This window comes from Lepus europaeus, chromosome 12, assembly GCF_033115175.1.
Source record: "Lepus europaeus isolate LE1 chromosome 12, mLepTim1.pri, whole genome shotgun sequence".
NCBI classification, from domain to species: Eukaryota; Metazoa; Chordata; class Mammalia; order Lagomorpha; family Leporidae; genus Lepus; species Lepus europaeus.
In genome coordinates this window covers 39,813,961-39,833,328 of record NC_084838.1, presented here as the reverse complement: position 1 = coordinate 39,833,328, position 19,368 = coordinate 39,813,961, and the positions used below count along the sequence as shown (strand labels likewise).

The window sequence follows — 19,368 nt, the reverse complement described above, 5'->3', positions numbered from 1 at the left end:
GGGCGCTGGTTCTGTCCCAGCTGCTCCTCTTCCAATCCAGCTCTCTGCTGTGGCCTGGGAAAGCAGTAGAAGATGGCCTGAGTCCTTGGGCCCCTGCACCCACATGGGAGACCAGGAAGAAGCTCCTGGCTCCTGGCTTCGGACTGGCACAGCTCCGGCCGTGGCGGCCATTTGGGGAGTGAACCAACAGAAGAAGACCTTTCCTTCTGTCTCTCCCTCTCACTGTCTGTAACTCTACCTCTCAAATAAATAAAAAAATCTTTAAAAAACAAAAACAAAAACAAAAACAAACTCTGTCTACATACATATCTGGGAGGAAAATGACATTTGCCTTCTGTTATATCCCCACAGGCTTGATGGAAAGGTATCAAAAGTCTTTCCCCAAATAACCTTCTCTTTGATCCTCACTGAAGTTAGGCAGCCAACTCACAGGGATAACAAAGAACAACAAAATTCCAAGTAGGAAAAGGCCATCATGAACATCTAGAGGATAGGAGCAAAGGATTATCCAAAACAGAGCCTGGTAAGAAACAAGGGACAATTTGAATCCTAAAAGTGCTATGTTCACAGCACATGTTCACAGCACAGAGAAGCCCCAGTTTAATCAACCATTGTTATCTTCTGTCCTTGTAGATTACCTAACCATACAGACTAGACCACGGCCTGATTCTTTCTGCCTACTGTATGTACTATGACCAATAATTTTACTCAGTGAACAATTTTCACTGCACCACGCTTTGGGTAAGGCATCTTGTATTTGACCCCAGAAGCAAGTAGTGACTACTTTGGTACCTGTTGAATAAAGAAGATACTCTAAACCCACTGAGTAAATTATGCAAACAATCACCTGAACAGGCTGTGAACAGAGGGTGTTACTTCAGAAAAAACACATCCACTTCTAGAATTTTGTAATAGCAAAAAGCTGTTTCTTTTTAATAATACTAATTACATAAAGTGGGACATAATTGTACGTGATCCTCAACCAGGGAATGAATGTTTGGGGTTCTTAGATGTTTACACCTGAAGACAGATTGTTATCTTTTAGCAACCCTAAGGTTTTTCAGAGGGCACCCCAATCCAGTGTTTGGTCAAGATTACGGTGCTCCTCAGGTCTAGCCTTATTGTCCACATCAAACATAGGTGAAGGGGTATCACATTCTCCACATTTGAAACTCCATCAGGCTCCCCGCCCCTACTCCACTGCAGTCCTACTCAGTGATGGCACAGATGCAGGGTGAAACAGCAAGAGAATATACACTGATGTTAATCAGGAAGGGAGGGGGGTGCGATCTTACTTCCAGGACTTCACATTGGAATTGTGCCTTGGCAGTGAGAGGTAGCCCAAGGCCCGTCCCAGGAAAAGAAGCAGGCACAGGGGCCAGGATTCAGGCTCCATTTTGACCCAACATTTATTGTCCTTTTACAACATGTCATTTTTTGGTTTAGAAACTGCTTGTGATTAGTTTTCCAACAATAACTCAAAAGCATGTAAAATAAAAATCAACCTACTCTCTATATAAACACTCAGCAACTGTGGCCCCTCACCCACCTACCCAGGTTGGATAGGGGGAAGGGAGGGCTTGGGCAGCATTGAGTGAAGTGCAGATGCTTTCCTGTGGGGGTGGCGCTAGTGCTGGGTTCACATCCCACACAGATCCCCTGCACCGCCTCAAACTATAACAGAAATGGCGTAGGCCCAAGGCCCAATTCCCTGTTGGTAATTCACTCTCCGCCTCCCAAATGAAAATTGCTTTTATTTTTATCGCTTTTGTATTTTTTGCAACAGAAACCCCCTGTCCAGAGTCTGACTGTAGCTGAACTGTTCAGACTGAAGAATGAAGCAGGCCGTGGGAGCACCCCTGGTCCCTCCTGGGCAAGCGCCCCCACCCCCTGGGAACAAGGTCCAGCCAGGCCAGCTCGCTGCATGCTGGCCAACATCACTTAGCCATACAGGTCATCATCATTGTCTTCCGTATACACACTGCCGCCTGTGCCGCCTCCACTGCCCTGACTGGGGCCAGCTCCACCCTGGTTCCCTGAAGGGAATCTGTGTACAAGAGCAGAATCAAAAATGAAAGTTAGAACAGGCCTGCACAGAACTACCCATCTAGCCTCCTTAGGGACTCCCAACACCTTGTTTGTGTAGGTCCCCAAGGCAATTTAACCACTGCTCACTGCCCTCAGTTACCTGAAGCTGCCAAATCCTCGACTCTGCTGAAGGGTCTGGGCAAACATCTCATACTTCCGAATGTCATTGTCACTGACAGAACGGCGGGCAAAGCGCATGGCTTCCTCAAAGTGATCTCGGCGAATCTCTGGCACTGGATCATCCTCTTCTACTTCCTATAGTGTTGGTAAACACAGACCACCAGAGTAGTTAAGGATTAGCCTGGACTCCATTCCTGGCCTCCCTGCCTCTCATTATTGTGGGAGTTTACTGGTTTGCCTGCCCCTCCAAATCCAACCTAAACTTCCTAAGACTGAGTCACTGCTCTGCTTAAAAATTCATCGGTGCATTCTGGCAAAGGGCAAACTATACAGATGAAAATCCTATCAGTGGTTGCCAGGGGCTTAGAGAAGATGCTGTCTCAAGTGGCCTGAGGACACTTTATGGAACAGAAATTTCTTTATCTCAACTATGGTAATAGCCACACACTTTACATACTTCTATCAAAAAGCATGAAAACTGATGTCAGCATCAGAGGGTTACGCCATCACCTGTCTGCCATACCAGCACCCCATGAGTGCCAGTTGAAGTCCCCGCTGCTCCTCTTCTGATCCAGCTCCCTGCTAATGCCCCTGGGAAAGCAGTGGAAGATGACCCAAATGCACCCACGTGGGAGACCCAGATAAGTTTCTGGCTTTAGCCTGGCCCCAGCTCCAGTCGTTGCGGCTATTTGGGAAGTAAACCAGAAGATGGAAGATATGTCTCTCCCTTTCTCTGTTAACTCTGCCTCTCAAATAAATAAAAATAAGTCTTAAATTCCTGCAATTCTAGTACTAGAGAAAATTACGTGGGCTGCTTTTCCCTTTGTCAAACCCTTTCTAGTCCACTGAGGCTACCCCAACTGCTTCCTAGGATTATGACATCAGATTTTAAGCTCCTAAGGAAGGGAAAAATGTCACAGACCCCTTCCAAAAGACAAAGAAAGTCACTCATTAAGTCCTAAATATAATGCCAGGATACAGTGGGAATCAAGTGAGATGGTAAGAGTCCTTACCATCACAGAGCTTGCACATACACACACACAAACTTGTATTTCATTTTGGGGGTTCTATGGATGCCTTCCCCAACGACCAAGGACAGATCTATAGATCCTAGGATTAGATCCTGGGTTTGAAGCTCTGTCCCTTTTTTTGCTGCACAACCACACTTTAATTTCCCTCCAGGACCTAGTCTAGACTGAGCATATGGCCCGCCCATCTCTTCTCAGCCTTATTCCAGACCAAACAGGCTCACTTCAGTGTTCTCTTTGGTGTTCTGATAAACATCTTAGGGCATCCTTCCAATACCACGCATTCACAACTCTAGGGCGTGGTGAAGACTGTTCCCTGACTCCTCAGGATTGAGACATCCGGGGAAAAGATGCAGACTCACTCACCATGGCTGATGGGTTTGTTTGCCTCTCCCGTTCTCGCCTAATCTCACTTTCAATGGATTCACGGATGGCCAGTTTGCAAGCACGTTGGCAAATCTCTGTTAAGTCAGCTCCAGAGAAGCCATTGGTCATCTTAGCCAGGAACTCCAAATCCACATCCTAAAAGAAGCAAAGGAGCTATCAACATTTAGGTTTTCCTTCCCTGGAATATATGATCTTTGAGGCTACCCAAGCACTCCCAACTTCAGTTTGCCCCATCTTTTGCCACTCCATTTTTCCTTCAAATAACATAATCCTTCAGATCTTCCACTTTTCCTTTAGACCAATCCCATCCTCAGAAATCCCCAATGAATTTTATCTAAGGACTCATAGTAATCCCCATGGCCTGTGACCCTGCACCTGCCTTGGCAACAGGAGACTTGCGCAGGTTAGCTTTGAGGATGGCAACACGGGACTTCTCATCAGGAAGTGGGATGTAGATGAGCTGATCAAGACGGCCAGGTCTCAAGATGGCAGGATCAATGATATCAGGCCGGTTGGTAGCGCCAATGATGAACACATTCTTTTTTGTGGACATGCCATCCATTTCTGTCAGGATCTGGTTGATGACTCGGTCAGCAGCCCCACCACCATCTCCAATGTTACCACCACGAGCCTTGGCAATTGAATCCAGCTCATCAAAGAATAGCACACAGGGAGCAGCTTGGCGGGCCTGTAGGACGGACAGACTAACTCAACCAGGAACATAACTGGGTCTCAAATCTTAGAAGGAAAATGAAGTGAACTTCACTGTCCCACCTGGGTTACCAGAAATAAGATGGTCTGAGTCTCTTAAAGAAAACAGTCTCCATCCCTACCTTGCCCTAAGCAAGAGAATAGATAGCCCTCCCTCCCTCCCTCCCCTCTATAGCTCACCTTGTCAAAGATTTCCCTAACATTGGCTTCAGACTCCCCAAACCACATAGTAAGCAGCTCAGGACCCTTGATGGAGATGAAGTTGGCCTGACATTCATTAGCAATGGCTTTGGCCAGCAGAGTTTTCCCACAGCCAGGAGGTCCATAGAATAGAACTCCCTTGGAGGGTGTCATGCCAAACTTGAGGAATTTGTCTGGATGCTCCACAGGATACTAGAAGGAAATGAGAAAAAGATTCAAGGCTATCTTCATATTTTTAAAGAAATCTAACCAAACAGAAGCATCTTTCCCACCACTTCATGGTGTACTCCACCATGTAAAATCCAGGTTCTCTAGAAGCAGATAGACTTCTTAGTGCCTCAAATTCTAAGAGAATGGCAGGTCTCTCAGTTGTGGCCACAACTCTTCAATGTGCTGACTCCCTGAGACCACCCAGGTCAACTTCAATGAACTGAAGCAGTGATTCACCCTGGACCAAGTCACCCTACCTGGACCAGTTCCTGAAGTTCACGTTTGACATCCTCCAGGCCCCCGATGTCTTCCCAGGTTACTTGTGGTACCTCTACCACAGTTTCCCGCAGTGCTGATGGGTTGCTCTGACTTAAGGCCCACTAAAAAGGGAGGAAAAATGGAAATGAGACTTACCAAGGGAGGGGTCAATGTATGTAGGACTGTAATGGAGGTAGAGGTATGGCCCTTACCCGGAAGTCATCCATAGTAACTGCCAGGGAGTTCATGACCTCGGCATCAATGGTCTCATCCTCTAGGTCAATGAGATCCATCTTCTTGCGGATGGCCTGCAGAGCAGCCTCCGAGCACAGGGCTGCTAAATCAGCACCCACGTGCCCATGAGTCTCATTGGCTACCTGCAGAGAGAAGATCTACTTACTATGCCATCTCAAAGACAGAGCTGCCTTCAGGAAGCTTGAAGACAACAGAATCTTGGCCCCTTCCCCTAATTCCTGTATCTGGGTCATCCCATTTCCTCAACTAGCAGACCCTTCACTGGCTAGGGTTTAAATACTCAAGTCTGGGACTTGAGGCCTAGACATAAAACTTGCCCAACAACTCAGGTTTACTTTTAACATATTATCAACTGAGACACATGCCAGCTCTGATTTCCTGAACTCAATCTGAGATCATTTCCTTTCCCTTACCCATGAATCAAAACGAATCTAATAACAGCTTAAGTTTATGTCCCTAGCCAGTTCCCTACAAACTGCCTAGGAAAAGAAATATCCTAACTCCTGGTCAGCTCTCATCACCACTCCACCTGTTCCAGGTCCACATCATCTGCCAGCTTCATGTTCTTGGTATGGATCTGAAGAATTTCCAAGCGTCCTGTAGCATCAGGGATTCCAATATCTACCTCCCTGTCAAAGCGACCTGTGGGACAGTGTGTGAACATAGACAGGGCTCATTTCTGGACCAGAGGGAAAAAGGAAGAAGCCTAAAGTGACTGATCATCTCAATTAACTCAAAACTGTTCTGGCATTAGCACTGAAAGTCCTATGTCTCTGGAAACCCCTGTCTCAAGCCAATCAGGATGGCTGGTCATTCTAGACAGGATACAGGATACAAGGACCCTTGTGCCCTACCACTGCAAAGAACTTCAAGGAATCCTCATAATCAAATCAGGTGACTTAGATGAAGGATAGAGATTAAACTCAATAGATCTATAATCTCTCTATGAGCAAGGACAGGGCGAAGGAATCTGGAGTCCTTACCAAACCGCCGCAGTGCCGGGTCAATGCTGTTGGGTCTGTTGGTTGCTGCCATAACTATCACGTGTGCTCTCTGCTTTAGTCCATCCATAAGGGTCAACAATTGTGATACAATACGCCGCTCCACCTCCCCGTGAGTCTGGCAGGACAAATGTCTGGTCAGAAGCAATGTAAGGACCTTTCAACCCCCCACCATTCCCTCGGGTAAACTCCTACTTTCTCTCTTTTGGGAGCAATGGCATCCAGTTCATCAATGAAGATGATGGCAGGAGCATTCTTCTCCGCTTCCTCAAAGGCTTTACGAAGATTGCTCTCAGACTCACCAGCCAACTTGCTCATGATCTCAGGACCTGAAAGAAAACAAAATGAAGATAATGACAAAATTACAACCTTTCCCAGTCCCAAAATAAATCAGTTATCTTATTTGCCCTAGGATAGGTCCTGGATGAGAAGATATTAACTTCCGTCTACCTTCTCACCAATGCCAGCTATCACCCAGGACAGCCACAAAGCCGGGGTAGAGAAACCAAGCACATTTTTTTCAAAGTGTAAAGGTCTTGGCAAGAGCAGGAGACATCACACAAGCTGGATCTCTACAGCTTAACATTCTCTAAGAGACAGGTGGTCTTGGCCCATCTTCCCTAAGCCTCTCAAATAGGCATCATACCTTTTTTTTTTTTTTTTTTTTTAAATTCTAGTTTGCTCCCCCTTAAATATCTTAGGACTGGCATTGTGGAGTAGCAGGTAAAGCTATCACCATGCCACACAAGCATCCCATATGGGAACCAGTTCACGTCTCAGCAGCTCTACTGCCAATCTAGCTCCCTGCTAAAGGCCTAGAAAAGCAGAGGAAGATGGCCTAAATGCCACCCACATAGGAGACCCAGATGAAGTTCCTGACTCCTGGCTTCAGCCTGGCTCAGACTGGGCCCTTGTGGTCATTTGGGGAGTAAACCAGCGGATGGAAGATCTCTGTCTCTCCCTCTCTCTGTAACTCTTTTAAGTACATAAATATTCCTTACAAAAATGTACACAACCTTTTCTAGGTTGAGAGGGAGAGACAAGAAGTATCAGTATAAAATATCTCCCACTTGTTGCTGACCTGTCTATAATGTACTCCAGCAAAAGATGCTAAAGTGTGCATGAGAGCATGGCTGCAAATGGATGATATCAATGAGCTGTTCAGGCCAGGGCTAGTTCTAGACAGACACAAGACAAATCAAATCTCTTACCATTGATCAAGAAGAAGAAGGCCCCAGTTTCATTTGCCACAGCTCGGGCAATCAGGGTCTTCCCTGTTCCAGGAGGTCCATAGAGCAGGATTCCCCGAGGAGGCTGGGGACCAACATAAGAGCAATTAGATTTAGACTCCTGACTTCTCAATGCCACTCACCTCAAACTGGCTTGACTAGAACTCTAGAAAGGGTGAGGATTAGAATTCAATTCTGGGAGCCGGCGCTGTGGCGCAGCAGGTTAACGCCCTGGCCTGCAGTGCCAGCATCCCATATGGGTGCCGGTTCAAGTCCCAGCTGATCCACTTCTGATCCAGCTCTCTGATGTGGCTAGGGATAGCAGTGGAAAATGGCCAAAGTTGTTGGGCCCCTGCACCTGCAAGGGAGACTCGGAGGAAGCTCCTGGCTTCGGATCGGCATAGCTCTGGCCGCTGCAGCTAATTGGGGAGTTAACCATAGGATGGAAGACCTCTCTCTCTCTGCCTCTCTCTCTGTGTAATTCTAACTTTCAAATAAATAAATAAATCTTAAAAAAAAAAAAAAAAAGAATTCAATTCTGACACCATTAAGAATGAGCCTTTCATAGAAAGGCAAGACATTGTGGCAAAAAATGTTCTACATGAAGGATCTCTGTGACTGAGACCCCAGCAGAAAGAAGTGGCCATCAAAGAAGGATGTACTCTTCTCTAAAGGGAGAACTTTCACTTTGCTTGTGGCCTTGTCCAAATATTGACGAAGTTTGTGAACTCAAAAGGCTTCCACAGCCTAGGTAGCTCATGTCAAGAGCCTCGGGTGGTCACTGACATCATACATAAGCAATGTTAATAGTTAAATCAACAACAGGAGTCACTGTGCACTAACTTCCCATGCAGGACCTCTGTCCTCAGTGAGTTGTATATCAGAGTTAACTGTAAAACTAGTTCTCAGTTTGTATGTGTGTGTGCAAATTGTTGAAATCTTCTGTGTACAAAGTTAATTGAAAATCAATCTTAATGGAGAATGGGACTGGCAAGGGGAGAGCGAGGAGGAGGAGGAGGAGGAGGAGGAGGAGGAGGAGGAGGAGGAGGAGGAGGAGGAGGAGGAGTGGGATGGTGGGTATGGTGGGAAGAATAACTATATCCCTAAAGTTGTACTTATGAAATTTGTACTCTTTAAAAAAAATTAAAAAAAAAAAAAAAATTGAGCCTTGGGGGCTGGTGCTATGGTGCAATGGGTTAAGCCACTGTCTGCATATGGGTACCGGTTCAAGTCCCAGCTGCTCTACTTCTGATCCAGCTCCCTACTGACACACCTGGGAAGGCAACGGAAGATGGCCCAAACAGTTTGGACCCTTGCACCCACGTGGGAGACCTGGATGAGGCTCCTAGGTCTGGCTTCAGCCTTGCCCAGCCCTGCCCACTGCAGCCATTTGGGGAGTGAACCAGCGGATGAAGATCTCTCTCTGCAATTCTAACTTTCAAATACATAAATAATAAACTTTAAAAAAAAAAAAAAAAGAAAAACAAACCTTTGGTACAGCAATTAAGACACCCCTTGGGATGCCTGTATCCCATTTCAAAGTGCATGGGCTGGAATCCCAGCTCCACTTCCAGCTACCTGCTAATGTACACCCTTGGAGTCAGCAGTACTTGGAGGCTCAACTACTTGGGTGGCTGACACTCTTGTGGGAGACCTAGATTGAGTTCTAGGTTTCTGGCTTTAGCCTGGCCCAACCTTAGCTGATGTGGGCATTTGGGGAGTTAATCAGAGATGTAAAAACTTTCTGCCTTTCAAATAAAATTAAAATAAATATTTAGAGGCCAGCGCTGTGGCGCAGTGGGCTAAAATAAAGCTCTGGCCTGAAGCACTGGCATCCCATATGGCCACTGGTTCTAATCCCAGCTGCTCCACTTCCGATCCAGCTCTCTGCTATGGCCTGGGATAGCAGTAGAAGATGGCCCAACTCCTTAGGCCCCTGCACCCGTGTGGGAGACCTGGAGGAAGCTCCTGGCTCCTGGCTTCAGATCGGCACAGCTCTGGCTGTTGCGGCCATCTAGGGACTAAACCAACAGATAGAAGACCTCTCTTTTCTCTTTATCTGCCTCTCCTCTCTCTCTGTAACTCTTTCAAATAAATAAATCTTTTAAAAACATTTTAAAATAAATAAATACTTAAACTGATCTTCCCAACTCAATTTAAAAACAGAAAAATAAGCCTTTAGTTTACCTCTGGCCATATGTACTCCTGTTACCAGCAGGGAAACCACTGCCAGGAAGCTACTGACAGTTATAACTTGTAGAAAAGACTAAGGGTAGAGAAATCACCCTAAAAAACGGAGAGAGTCTGAAAAGCCTGGGATTAGAGTAGATCAAGAGGCTATTACGCCAAGGGCTCAATTTTAGAAAGATGAAGGTCCAAATATGAAGCCATTTAAGAAAGCAGGCTCTATCCTCTTCACTGCCAGAGGCTCACTCACTCCAGTAAATCACAGCCTTCTAGGATTTATTTTCATGTTGGAATGCTATCTTTAGAGTAAACCTCAAGTTTCCCTCTTTGAAGCTCTCTTCTGTGGCCTTATCCACAGGCAGGACATTGAAAATTCCTATATGGGGGGGCTGACACTGTGGCATAGCGGGTAAGGCCGCCACTTGCATCCCATACAGGCACTGGTTCAAGTCTCGGCTGTTCCACTTCCGATCCAGCTCTCTGCTATGGCCTGGGAAAGCAGTAGAACATGACCCATGTCCTTGGGCCCCTGTGCCCCTGTGGGAGACCCGAAGAAGCTCCAGGCTTGGGACCAGTGCAACTCCAGCCACTGAGGCCATTTGGGAAGTGAACCAGCAGATGGAAGACCTCTCTCTCTCTGCCTTTCCTTCTCTCTCTGTGTAACTCTTTCAAATAAATAAATAAATTTTTAAAAATAAAGAAATAAAAAGAAAATGCCCACATGGAACAGAAAATCATCTGTATAATGCTTACTAGGCAAAACAGTAATTTCACCTTCAGCATGTACCGCCTACAGAAAAGGTCAGAAAGCTACACTGTAGACCAGTGCACCTCTAATGTCTTGGGCTCAGGACCCTTTACACTGCACAGAATTCCCTTCTATTGGTGACCATGCTATAGAAATGGGGGTAAACTCTAGTGAGAATTTTAGTCCACGCCACGACATAACAATTAATTTTACATTTTTCAAGTTATAAAAAAATTAAAATATATGCAACAGAGAACTCAATCTGCTCTGTTCTAGACCATCAGTAGCCCTAATGAATTTAGAGTCTTCTATGAGGCCAAATAATATATTATTGCCCTCTAATCCAAGGCAAATAATGAAAGCCATGCATAAAGCATTCCAGGATGACAATGAATAGTCAGTCACTAACCACCACTCTAGCCTTGATACCCAGCGCCTGGGATGCTCACCTTCACACCAATTGCCTTGAAGAGTGCAGGATGTCTCAGGGGCAGTTCCACCATCTCCTTTATCTGAGCTAGCTGCTTCCTGCAGCCACCGATGTCATCATAGCCTACTTCATTCAAGGATTCTTCCTCATCCTGAACATGGAAGAGACAAAGAAACATGACAGGAATACTGTATTACCAGAAGCGGAGTATTTCCAAATCATCCTAGTAATATGGTGCGGAAACATTGCTGTGTAAGAGTCTCTTCCAAAGTTATTATGGCTCAAAGAACAACTAAAACTTCCAAAGCAAAGACTTCCAGCACAGCCTTTCCCTCTCACACTGCTCCAAGTCCTAGTGGGAATGGTTCCCTAAAACCTGAAGCTGTGAACCCTAGGAATAAGAAGAGGTCTGGATGGTATCATCAGCTTTACTTCAACAGTTATTCCAGTGACTTCTATCTTTCGGGTTCATCTATATTTTTAAAACTCCTGGCATTATGTGCCTGGTAAAGCAGAAGATGGCCCAAGCGCTTGGGCCGCTGCCCACCACATGGAAGAAGACCTGGATAGAGTTCCTGGCTTCTGGCTTCAGCCCAGCCCAACCCTAGCCGTCAGCAGTCATTTGGGAAGTGAACCAGCAGATGGAAGGTCTCTTTCTCTCTTTGCAACTCTGCCTCTCAAAAAAAAAAATAAAATAAAATAAAAAAAAAAAACACATAACTACAAAAATTCCTGGCATAGCAGGGACCACAGCATTGTGCTACAAGGGGGTTAAAGCTGCCACCTGCCACACCAGCAGCCCATATGAGCCCCAGTTTGTATCCCCACTGTTCCAATTCTAATCCAACTCCCTGCTAATGGCCTGGGAAAAGCAGAGAAAGATGGTTCAAGTGTTTGGGCCCCTGCCACCCACATGGAAGATCTAGATGAAGCTCCTTGCTTCAGCCTGGCCCGGCGCTGGCCATTGCAGCCATCTAGGAAGTGAACCAGTAGATGGAAGTTGTCTCCCCTTACTCTTTCATCTTTTAAAAATAAAGAGAGGCCGGCGCCGCAGCTCTCTAGGCTAATCTTCCGCCTGTGGCGCCGGCACCCCGGGTTCTAGTCCCAGTTGCTCCTCTTCCAATCCAGCTCTCTGCTGTGGCACGGGAAGGCAGTGGAGGATGGCCCAAGTGCTTGGGCCCTGCACCCACATGGGAGACCAGGAGAAGCACCTGGCTCCTGGCTTCGGATCAGCACGGTGCGCCAGCCGTGGCGGCCATTTTGGGGGTGAACCAACGGAAAAGGAAGACATTTCTCTCTTTCTCTCTCTCTCTCACTGTCTAACTCTGCCTGTCAAAAATTAAAAAATAAGAGAAAGAAAAAACAAGCCCAGAAGTAAGTGGATAGGAACTTTTCAGCCTCTAGAAAGCCAATTAGTTCCAAAATGTGTTGAAAGCTAAAACATGACTGCCTCACTGAATGATAATGGAATCGGTGCTGGGATCACATAGAAAACTCACCTCTCGTTTGATAGGCTCCCCTTCACAGTGGATCACTGTGTCTGGAGCAACAATGCAGTAAGGGCTGGGATCTGTCTCCACTACTTTGAATTCCACAGCACGCATGCCACCCCGGACAAGGAAAATGTCTCCTAAAAGAACAAGAAGTGTAAGCACAGTTAGAAGTGTTAACTACAAGACTGAGAATTTCTCAAGTTATCCTGAGGTCTAAACTACCAAGCTCACTAGATATAACCCTAGCTCCCTGCCCACCCTCCACTGTCTTAGTAAACACACAGCAAGAGTTAAAAAGCTAATCCCTAAAAAGTCCCACTGTTACTTAAGAGTGCAATGAATAAAACCTGATGTGTCATAAGCCCATAAAGTTTTAACTTCTGAGGTACAGACAGCTCAAGCTCTTACTACAACCACCAATTGTACAGCTACACATTTTGGACTGTGGACACAGCCAAAATGGACCACTTTCTCCCTCCAAGAAACATGAAAGGATAGCTTACTCTCCTGGAGCAGAGATAGAGGGAAAGAAGACATAGAAACATGTACAAGGATGCATGCGTGCCCAAAAATACAGAAACACCCTGGGGTTCATTTTCCAAGTATCCCTCTAATCATCCTTAAGCTCAATCCCCAGAATTATCACTTACCTTTCCGGATGGGTCGGTAAGCTTCCAAGAAGTACGGTTTAAGATATACCTCAAAGAGATTGCCAGTGATGCCTTCCACTGTGTCATCAATGGGTAGCACATGGATACGTTTACCATACTTCACGTCAGGGCATGGCTGGATGCTGAGGATGACAAGCAGACTCCACATTACCAACTGCACTGCAGCACCAAGCACTGTGTGTCCAAAAGGGCCTGGCACAGACAGCTGATGGCAATTCAAAGAGAAAAACAGAGATGGATTTAGGTGAAGAAAGAAAGGAAAGCAGGGTAGGAGTAAAGGCAAAGAAACAGCAAAGCAGAACTAAGACAAGTCACATTCAGGGTAGGACAGGAAGAGAAGCCACTAGGGCAGCCAAATCCTAATCAAAGAGCCCAAATAAAGAACATTTAGAATGCTCACAAAGAAGACATGTGGGGTCTACAAAGAAAGATATCCAAAGATAGTCCTTCTAGCTAACATTGGTAACCCATTATTACAAAGGGAGATCTTGATCTGGTGTCAAAGTTCAGAGAAATAGAAGTGAAAAAATTAAAAATGTTCTCAGCCAGGAAATCAGAACACCTTGATGGTGCCTAAATACCCTCCCTCCACCCCCATCCCCAAGACTCCAAGAAAAACTGGCCTGATGGTGGGTGGCTGGGGAGCAGTGGCAAGAGATGACTCCAAGATGGGAGAGCCTCTTGCCTACATTTATATAACAAGAAAAAAAATCACTCACATTGGAGATACCTCTACCCTACATTAGATCAGGATCCTTGAAAACCTGCTAGAAGGGGCTGGTATTATGGAGCAGCAAGTACCAGTCTGAGTCCTATCTGTTCTGCTTCAGATCCAGTTCCCTGCCAATGCGCAGTGGATGATGGTGCAAGTACCTAGGTCCCCACCACCCCCGTGAGAGACCTGGAGGGAGTTCCAGGCTCTTGGCTCCTGCCTGGCCCAGCCCCAGCTTAAACATAAGATGCAAGAGATCTCTATTGTTGCCACGCTTTCAAATAAATCTTAAAAAAATAAAATAAAAGACCTGCTAGGCACCCACCTTCCATGCCCACATCTACACTTCCTTCCCTTCCTAATACAAGCCATTAATTCAACACAGTAGTGAGGAGGTTATTTAGCAGACAGACACCCTCAAATGGCATCCAAAACCAGGGTCTAAGGTATGGTGAGTTACACTTCTGGTAGGAAAAAACAAACGCATCAAGAAAGTCCTGCAGTAGCAGATTTTGAAGTCTCAGGAAGGCAGAACAGAAACCTAAAGACAACAACAAAACATGAGTCTTCCCAGCCAGGAGGCTTCCTCTAACTGCAGCTGCCAAAGATTTCATCCTGGCTATAATGCAAGCTATGTCTGGCCTCCCATCCCGGAGGGGCCAAGAATCCCCCACACACACCTGATGACATCCCCTAGGCGTACGCGAAGATTATTCCGAACCACTCTATTCATTCGAATCTTCTCATCAGAACATGTGTCATCAGAAAGCACAATGCACACAGCTTCCCGCCTCTTCTTTCCTTTCAGCAACACTGTGTCACCTCGGAACAACTGCAGTTCATCCATCTTGGGCTGAGGAAAGAAGGTTAAGGCCTTTGGGTCACTGGGCAGAAGGGGGTAAGCAGCAGCCCTGGAGGTTGGGATTCCCAGTAAACCCCACTCTATCTGCGGTCACTGCAAGAAAAATGAGAGAAGAAACCTGGGAAAATCCCTCAAGTAAGTACAATAAGGAAAGACAGGACTGTGGACCCAACTTACCTGGGATAAGGACACCACACTGTTGTCCTCATTAATGGCTTCATCAACAATTAACCGATTGGGACGGTTCTTCTGTTTGAGAATGGCTGTTGATAAGTCATCACCTTTTGAACTAGAAAGAGGAAGTGAAATCAGTGCTAACAGATACTCCAACCTGAAAGGCCCACCAGTCTAAAAATCATAATTAGGGAAAAAAGAGTAGATAGATGAAGTCAACCCTGCAGCAGAGCTCAAAGGAAGGAAATTCAGCCAAGGTCACAAGGAGCAATATCTAGTATATATTACATTCCGCATTCTAGCAGCTCCTAGTATTTTCAGTACTAATGTCCCAGCTGGAAGGCCCCAAGTAATCTTGCCCCAGGGTCAGGGAACTATGGCCTAAGAATAATTGAAGACATAACAGAAATAAAGGTTGCATAGCAATTTTACAAGAGTAGAGAGCCTTTTATCTGCCAAGAGCCTTTCAGATATTTATAACATCATACAAAATTATCAACTTAAAAATGAGCCTGCTATAGATTTATTGAATTTCAAATCCTGCCAGCAGTTGACTTAGCAGGGCCAAACCAAATGATTTCATAGGCCTTTTATGGCCCACAGGCTGGACATTCTCCACCTCTGCATTAGAGAAATGAAAATAGTCTTTGACTGTATAGAACAGTGGTTAAGAGCAGGGTTTTGGTACTCAGTCTGTTAGGTCTGAATTCCAACCATGCCAATGCTTAATTGTGATCTTGGCAGAACAAATTAGCTAAATTCTCTGGACTTTGATATTCTTACCTGTAAAATGGGGACTACAGTAGTACCTATCTCACAGGCTTATTGTTTTTAGCTAGACAACAAATGTTGAAATGTGGGGCCAGCATTGTGGTACAGTAGGTTAAGCCACCATCTATGAAGCCAGCATCCCATATGACTGCTAATTCAAGTCCCAGCTGTTCTGCTTAGGATCCACCTCCCTGCTAATGCACCTGGGAAGGCAATAGAAGATGGCCCAAGTGTTTGGGCCTTTACCACCCATGCGGGAGACCCGGATGGAAGTCCAGGCTGCTGGCTTTGGCCTGGCCTAGCCCTGACCATCAAGGCCATTTGGGAAGTAAATCAGAGAATGGAAGATCTCTATCTCCCTCCCTCTCTCTGTCACTCTGCCTTTCAAATACAATATCTGTCACAAACTATTTATTAATAGTCACCATGATTAGCAAAAACACAAACTCCCAGGAAGTAAAATGAGTCAACAACTTCCCTTAGGGTTCAAGGAAGTAAGCCTGGGGTCACAATGAGGCAGAAGCACTAGTGCTACCTTCCTTAAAGGATAAACCTGTTGAATGCCAAGCACAAACCTCAGCATCATCAGAAAACCACTAACAGATCTGGAACCTTCAGAAAAATGCTGAAGTTCAAAAGGAGATTCACAGTAATTTCTCTAAAGGCACACAACTCCAAAAAACCAAAACCAGAAAACATCGAAACATGGGGTAAACCCAAATCCCTCCTCACCCAAACCAAGGTTGCCTAAATCTCAATTCAGTTATCACTTTCAAGAAGCTGAGATCATCCACTGGACAATGGTATCAACTTCCTCCCTAGCTCATCTCCAGCCTTCACTCCTACTATACTCAGTGGACTCCTCTTCTGAAGCACTACTCCCTTTAATAAGGCTCAGGGAAGCATGGGCATCAGCAAAACAGGCCAGACAATATGGAAAGCAAAAGAAAAAAATTATTTCTTTGGCCGGCGCCGTGGCTTAACAGGCTAATCCTCTGCCTCGCGGCGCTGGCACACCAGGTTCTAGTCCCAGTTAGGGCGCCGGATTCTATCCCGGTTGCCCCTCTTCCAGGCCAGCTCTCTGCTATGGCCCGGGAAGGCAGTGGAGGATGGCCTGAGTCCTTGGGCTCTGCACCCGCATGGGAGACCAGGAGAAGCACCTGGCTCCTGGCTTCGGATCAGCAAGATGCGCTGGCCGCAGCGGCCATTGGAGGGTGAACCAACGGTAAAGGAAGACCTTTCCCTCTGTCTCTCTCTCACTATCCACTCTGCCTGTCAAAAAAAAAAAAAATTATTTCTTCATTCAACAAATTCATCAGTGAGTGTCTACTATAATGACAGGCACTGTTCTAGGAGTTGGGCATACAGTTATTCCCATTGGAAATATATTCACAAATTGCAAAGAGAGAGGGGAAAGGTGCCTGTATTCTAGAATGATAGGGAGCTAAGGAGTTTTTTTTTTTAAGATTTATTTATTTTTTTACTTGAAAGTCCGAGTTACACAAAGAGAGGCAGAGAGAGAGAGAGATAGAGAAAGAGAGAGAGGTCTTCCATCTGATGGTTCACTCCCGCCGATCTGAAGCCAGGAGCTTCTTCCTGGTCTCCCATGCGGGTTCAGGGGCCCAAGGACTTGAACCATCTTCTACTGCTTTCCCAGGCCATAGCAGAGAGCTGGACTGGAAGTGGAGCAGCTGGGATTAGAACCGGCACCTATATGGGATGCCAGCACTTCAGGCCAGGGCATCACCCTGCTGCGCCACAGCGCCGGCCCCAGCTAAGTTTTAATATCTCTGTTCCTGACATACCTCATCAGAAAAACAAACCCCAAATTAGCAAGAGGATAAATGTCAGGTTCATTTGAAAAAATATTTCTTTTTATCTCCCCCCACTAAAAAGAAATACAAACTCTACTCATCTAACAAAGCTTTCAGCAGACCCTCATGACAGGGGTTGTATGCCTTTAAGCTAGTTTCTAAGGGTAAAGTCTCCTCAGCTCACACTTGCCTGCTTCATCCCAAAAGTACTACTCTTGGCACAATGCTGCAGAGAAGGCACTCTCAAAGTTGATCAACACCCCAGAGACCAAGTTGTCAATGTGACAACTACAGACAACCAGTGTAAAGCCCTGGGTTCTCTTGCTCCCCCACCCATCAAAACACCCTTCCAGGAGCCTCCTGTCTTCCTACTTGATGTATAGAATTGGGCTAGGCATCATGATCTGTACTTTAATCTCATCAACTACATTCTGAGAAAACTCCCAAACTGCCTACCATTACTTATCCTGGCTCTGCCCCTCACGCATGGTAAAGATCAAGATCAGAGGTGATTATCTCTTAGCGAATTCAGCCTGACCACGGGCCGACAGCCGTCATGGATGCTCTTTGTGGACATGCCCCATCACCCGCACACTCCAGGCCCTTTTCAGAACCAATAGTGTGCAGAGGACCTAGAGGTTCAGAAACTGCCTATGATGCTAGTTTCCAAACAGTTTAGATTTTTATTTTTGAAAACAGAAGACTGGATATGACCTAAGAGGCTAAGTTTTGATATGCCGTTCTTTTAGAGGAGCAACTTCATCCCAACTCAGAAATTCACACACCTCTAAATTCTAATCTCCTTTAGGCAGGTGACTGCACGGAGTTTTGGTGGGCCGGCTGTGGCATTTGGGTTTTTCGAGCTGTTTTTTTCCTAGCATCTAAATGGAATGGGCTGAGGTGTTTTTCTGAGGGGCCCCAAAGTCCCAGGGACGAGAAAATTTCTCAACACAGCTGCTTGGGGAAAGGGACGTCCTTTTAAGTGTTGGCACAGTTCGGGCAACATCACAAAAAGCTGACACTGAGGAAGGCCTTTGAAATAGGCACTGAGATCCGAACCCTAGCAAGGAGCTAAAACAGTGGAGAATCCTTTTCTCCCTCCTCGAAGTCCTAACAGCAGGGAGAACTGACTAAGGCGTTCACCTCAGCAGGCCGCAAGTCGAAGGCAGAACCTGCCGGCTCCTGCACCCGGCCCGGGCCGGCTCGCTCCACACGGCCGCCGCGCGCTTCCCCGAGCGGCCGGGCCTCCCCCGGCCTCCGCCGCACTCTCAGGGCTCCCGAGGCCTTCACGTGGCCCCAAGTCCACGCCCACCGCGCCCGGCCGGGGCCTCGGGCGCGCGGGGCCTGTTCTCCGCGGGGACCAAAGGTCCTCCGCGAGTGGGAGGCCGGGTCGCGGGCCGGCGCCCCACAGCCTCGAGGCCCCGCGTCGGCAGTGGGGGCCGAAGACCTCACCAAGCCGGGACGGCCGTCCCGAGGGAGCCCGTCAGGCCGGCCGGGGCCTGCATGACACAGCACGATCCGGCCCAGGCTCCGACCCGGGCCCAACGCACGCCCCGCCTAGGGGGCGCGCGGGTGCGCGGCCGGGCCCGGCCGGGGCCGCAGCCCCTCGTTCACCCCCTTTCTTGTTTTCCCGCTCTCTCTCCTTCCCCCGTCTCCACTTCTCAGACTTCCCCGCGGCCAGGCCGGCCGGGCCTACTCGGCGCGTCGGGTCCCGCGGTGCGCGCCCCCGCCGCCGGAGGACGGGCACGCGCACACACTCACTCGGCTCCAGAGGCCATGGCGCGCGCCTCTCCCGGTCGGCGGCTGTGGCGGCCCGCGGGTAACGGCTACGAGAATGGCAAGTGACGGACTTGGCCGGAGCTCGGCTCTCCCAGGCAAGCGGCGAGTGGCGGCGACAGACCAGCAGGCGGCCTCCCCTCACGCTTCCTCCCAGCGGCACCTGGGCGGCAGGCGGGCGGGAGACGCTGACTCCTGGTCCGCGAGGGGGCAGCGGCAGCGACGAGTAAAACGACGGCTGC

The 19,368-nt window shown here is 47.3% G+C and overlaps 1 protein-coding gene across 1 annotated transcript; it reads right to left on the bottom strand.

The window, feature by feature from the left end:
- Positions 1-1,391: 1,391 nt before the first annotated feature.
- On the bottom strand, positions 1,392-19,368 carry VCP (valosin containing protein). Its single transcript, XM_062208024.1, has 17 exons — positions 19,112-19,368; positions 14,769-14,880; positions 14,410-14,582; positions 12,997-13,139; positions 12,353-12,483; positions 10,873-11,004; positions 7,471-7,573; positions 6,455-6,588; positions 6,242-6,377; positions 5,788-5,900; positions 5,216-5,380; positions 5,003-5,125; positions 4,515-4,727; positions 4,003-4,311; positions 3,603-3,758; positions 2,189-2,343; positions 1,392-2,047 (listed from the first exon to the last, which is right to left on the bottom strand). The coding sequence occupies exons 1-17, from the start codon at positions 19,126-19,128 to the stop codon at positions 1,942-1,944; spliced, it is 2,421 nt and encodes an 806-aa protein (XP_062064008.1). The 5' UTR covers positions 19,129-19,368; the 3' UTR covers positions 1,392-1,941.

Coding starts and splice junctions, on each gene's coding strand:
- VCP (XM_062208024.1), bottom strand. Junction 5,126..5,215: donor TTACTATGGATGACTTCCGG/GTAAGGGCCATA, acceptor CTCCCTTTTTAG/TGGGCCTTAAGTCAGAGCAA. Junction 2,344..3,602: donor AAACAAACCCATCAGCCATG/GTGAGTGAGTCT, acceptor CCAACACTATAG/GAAGTAGAAGAGGATGATCC.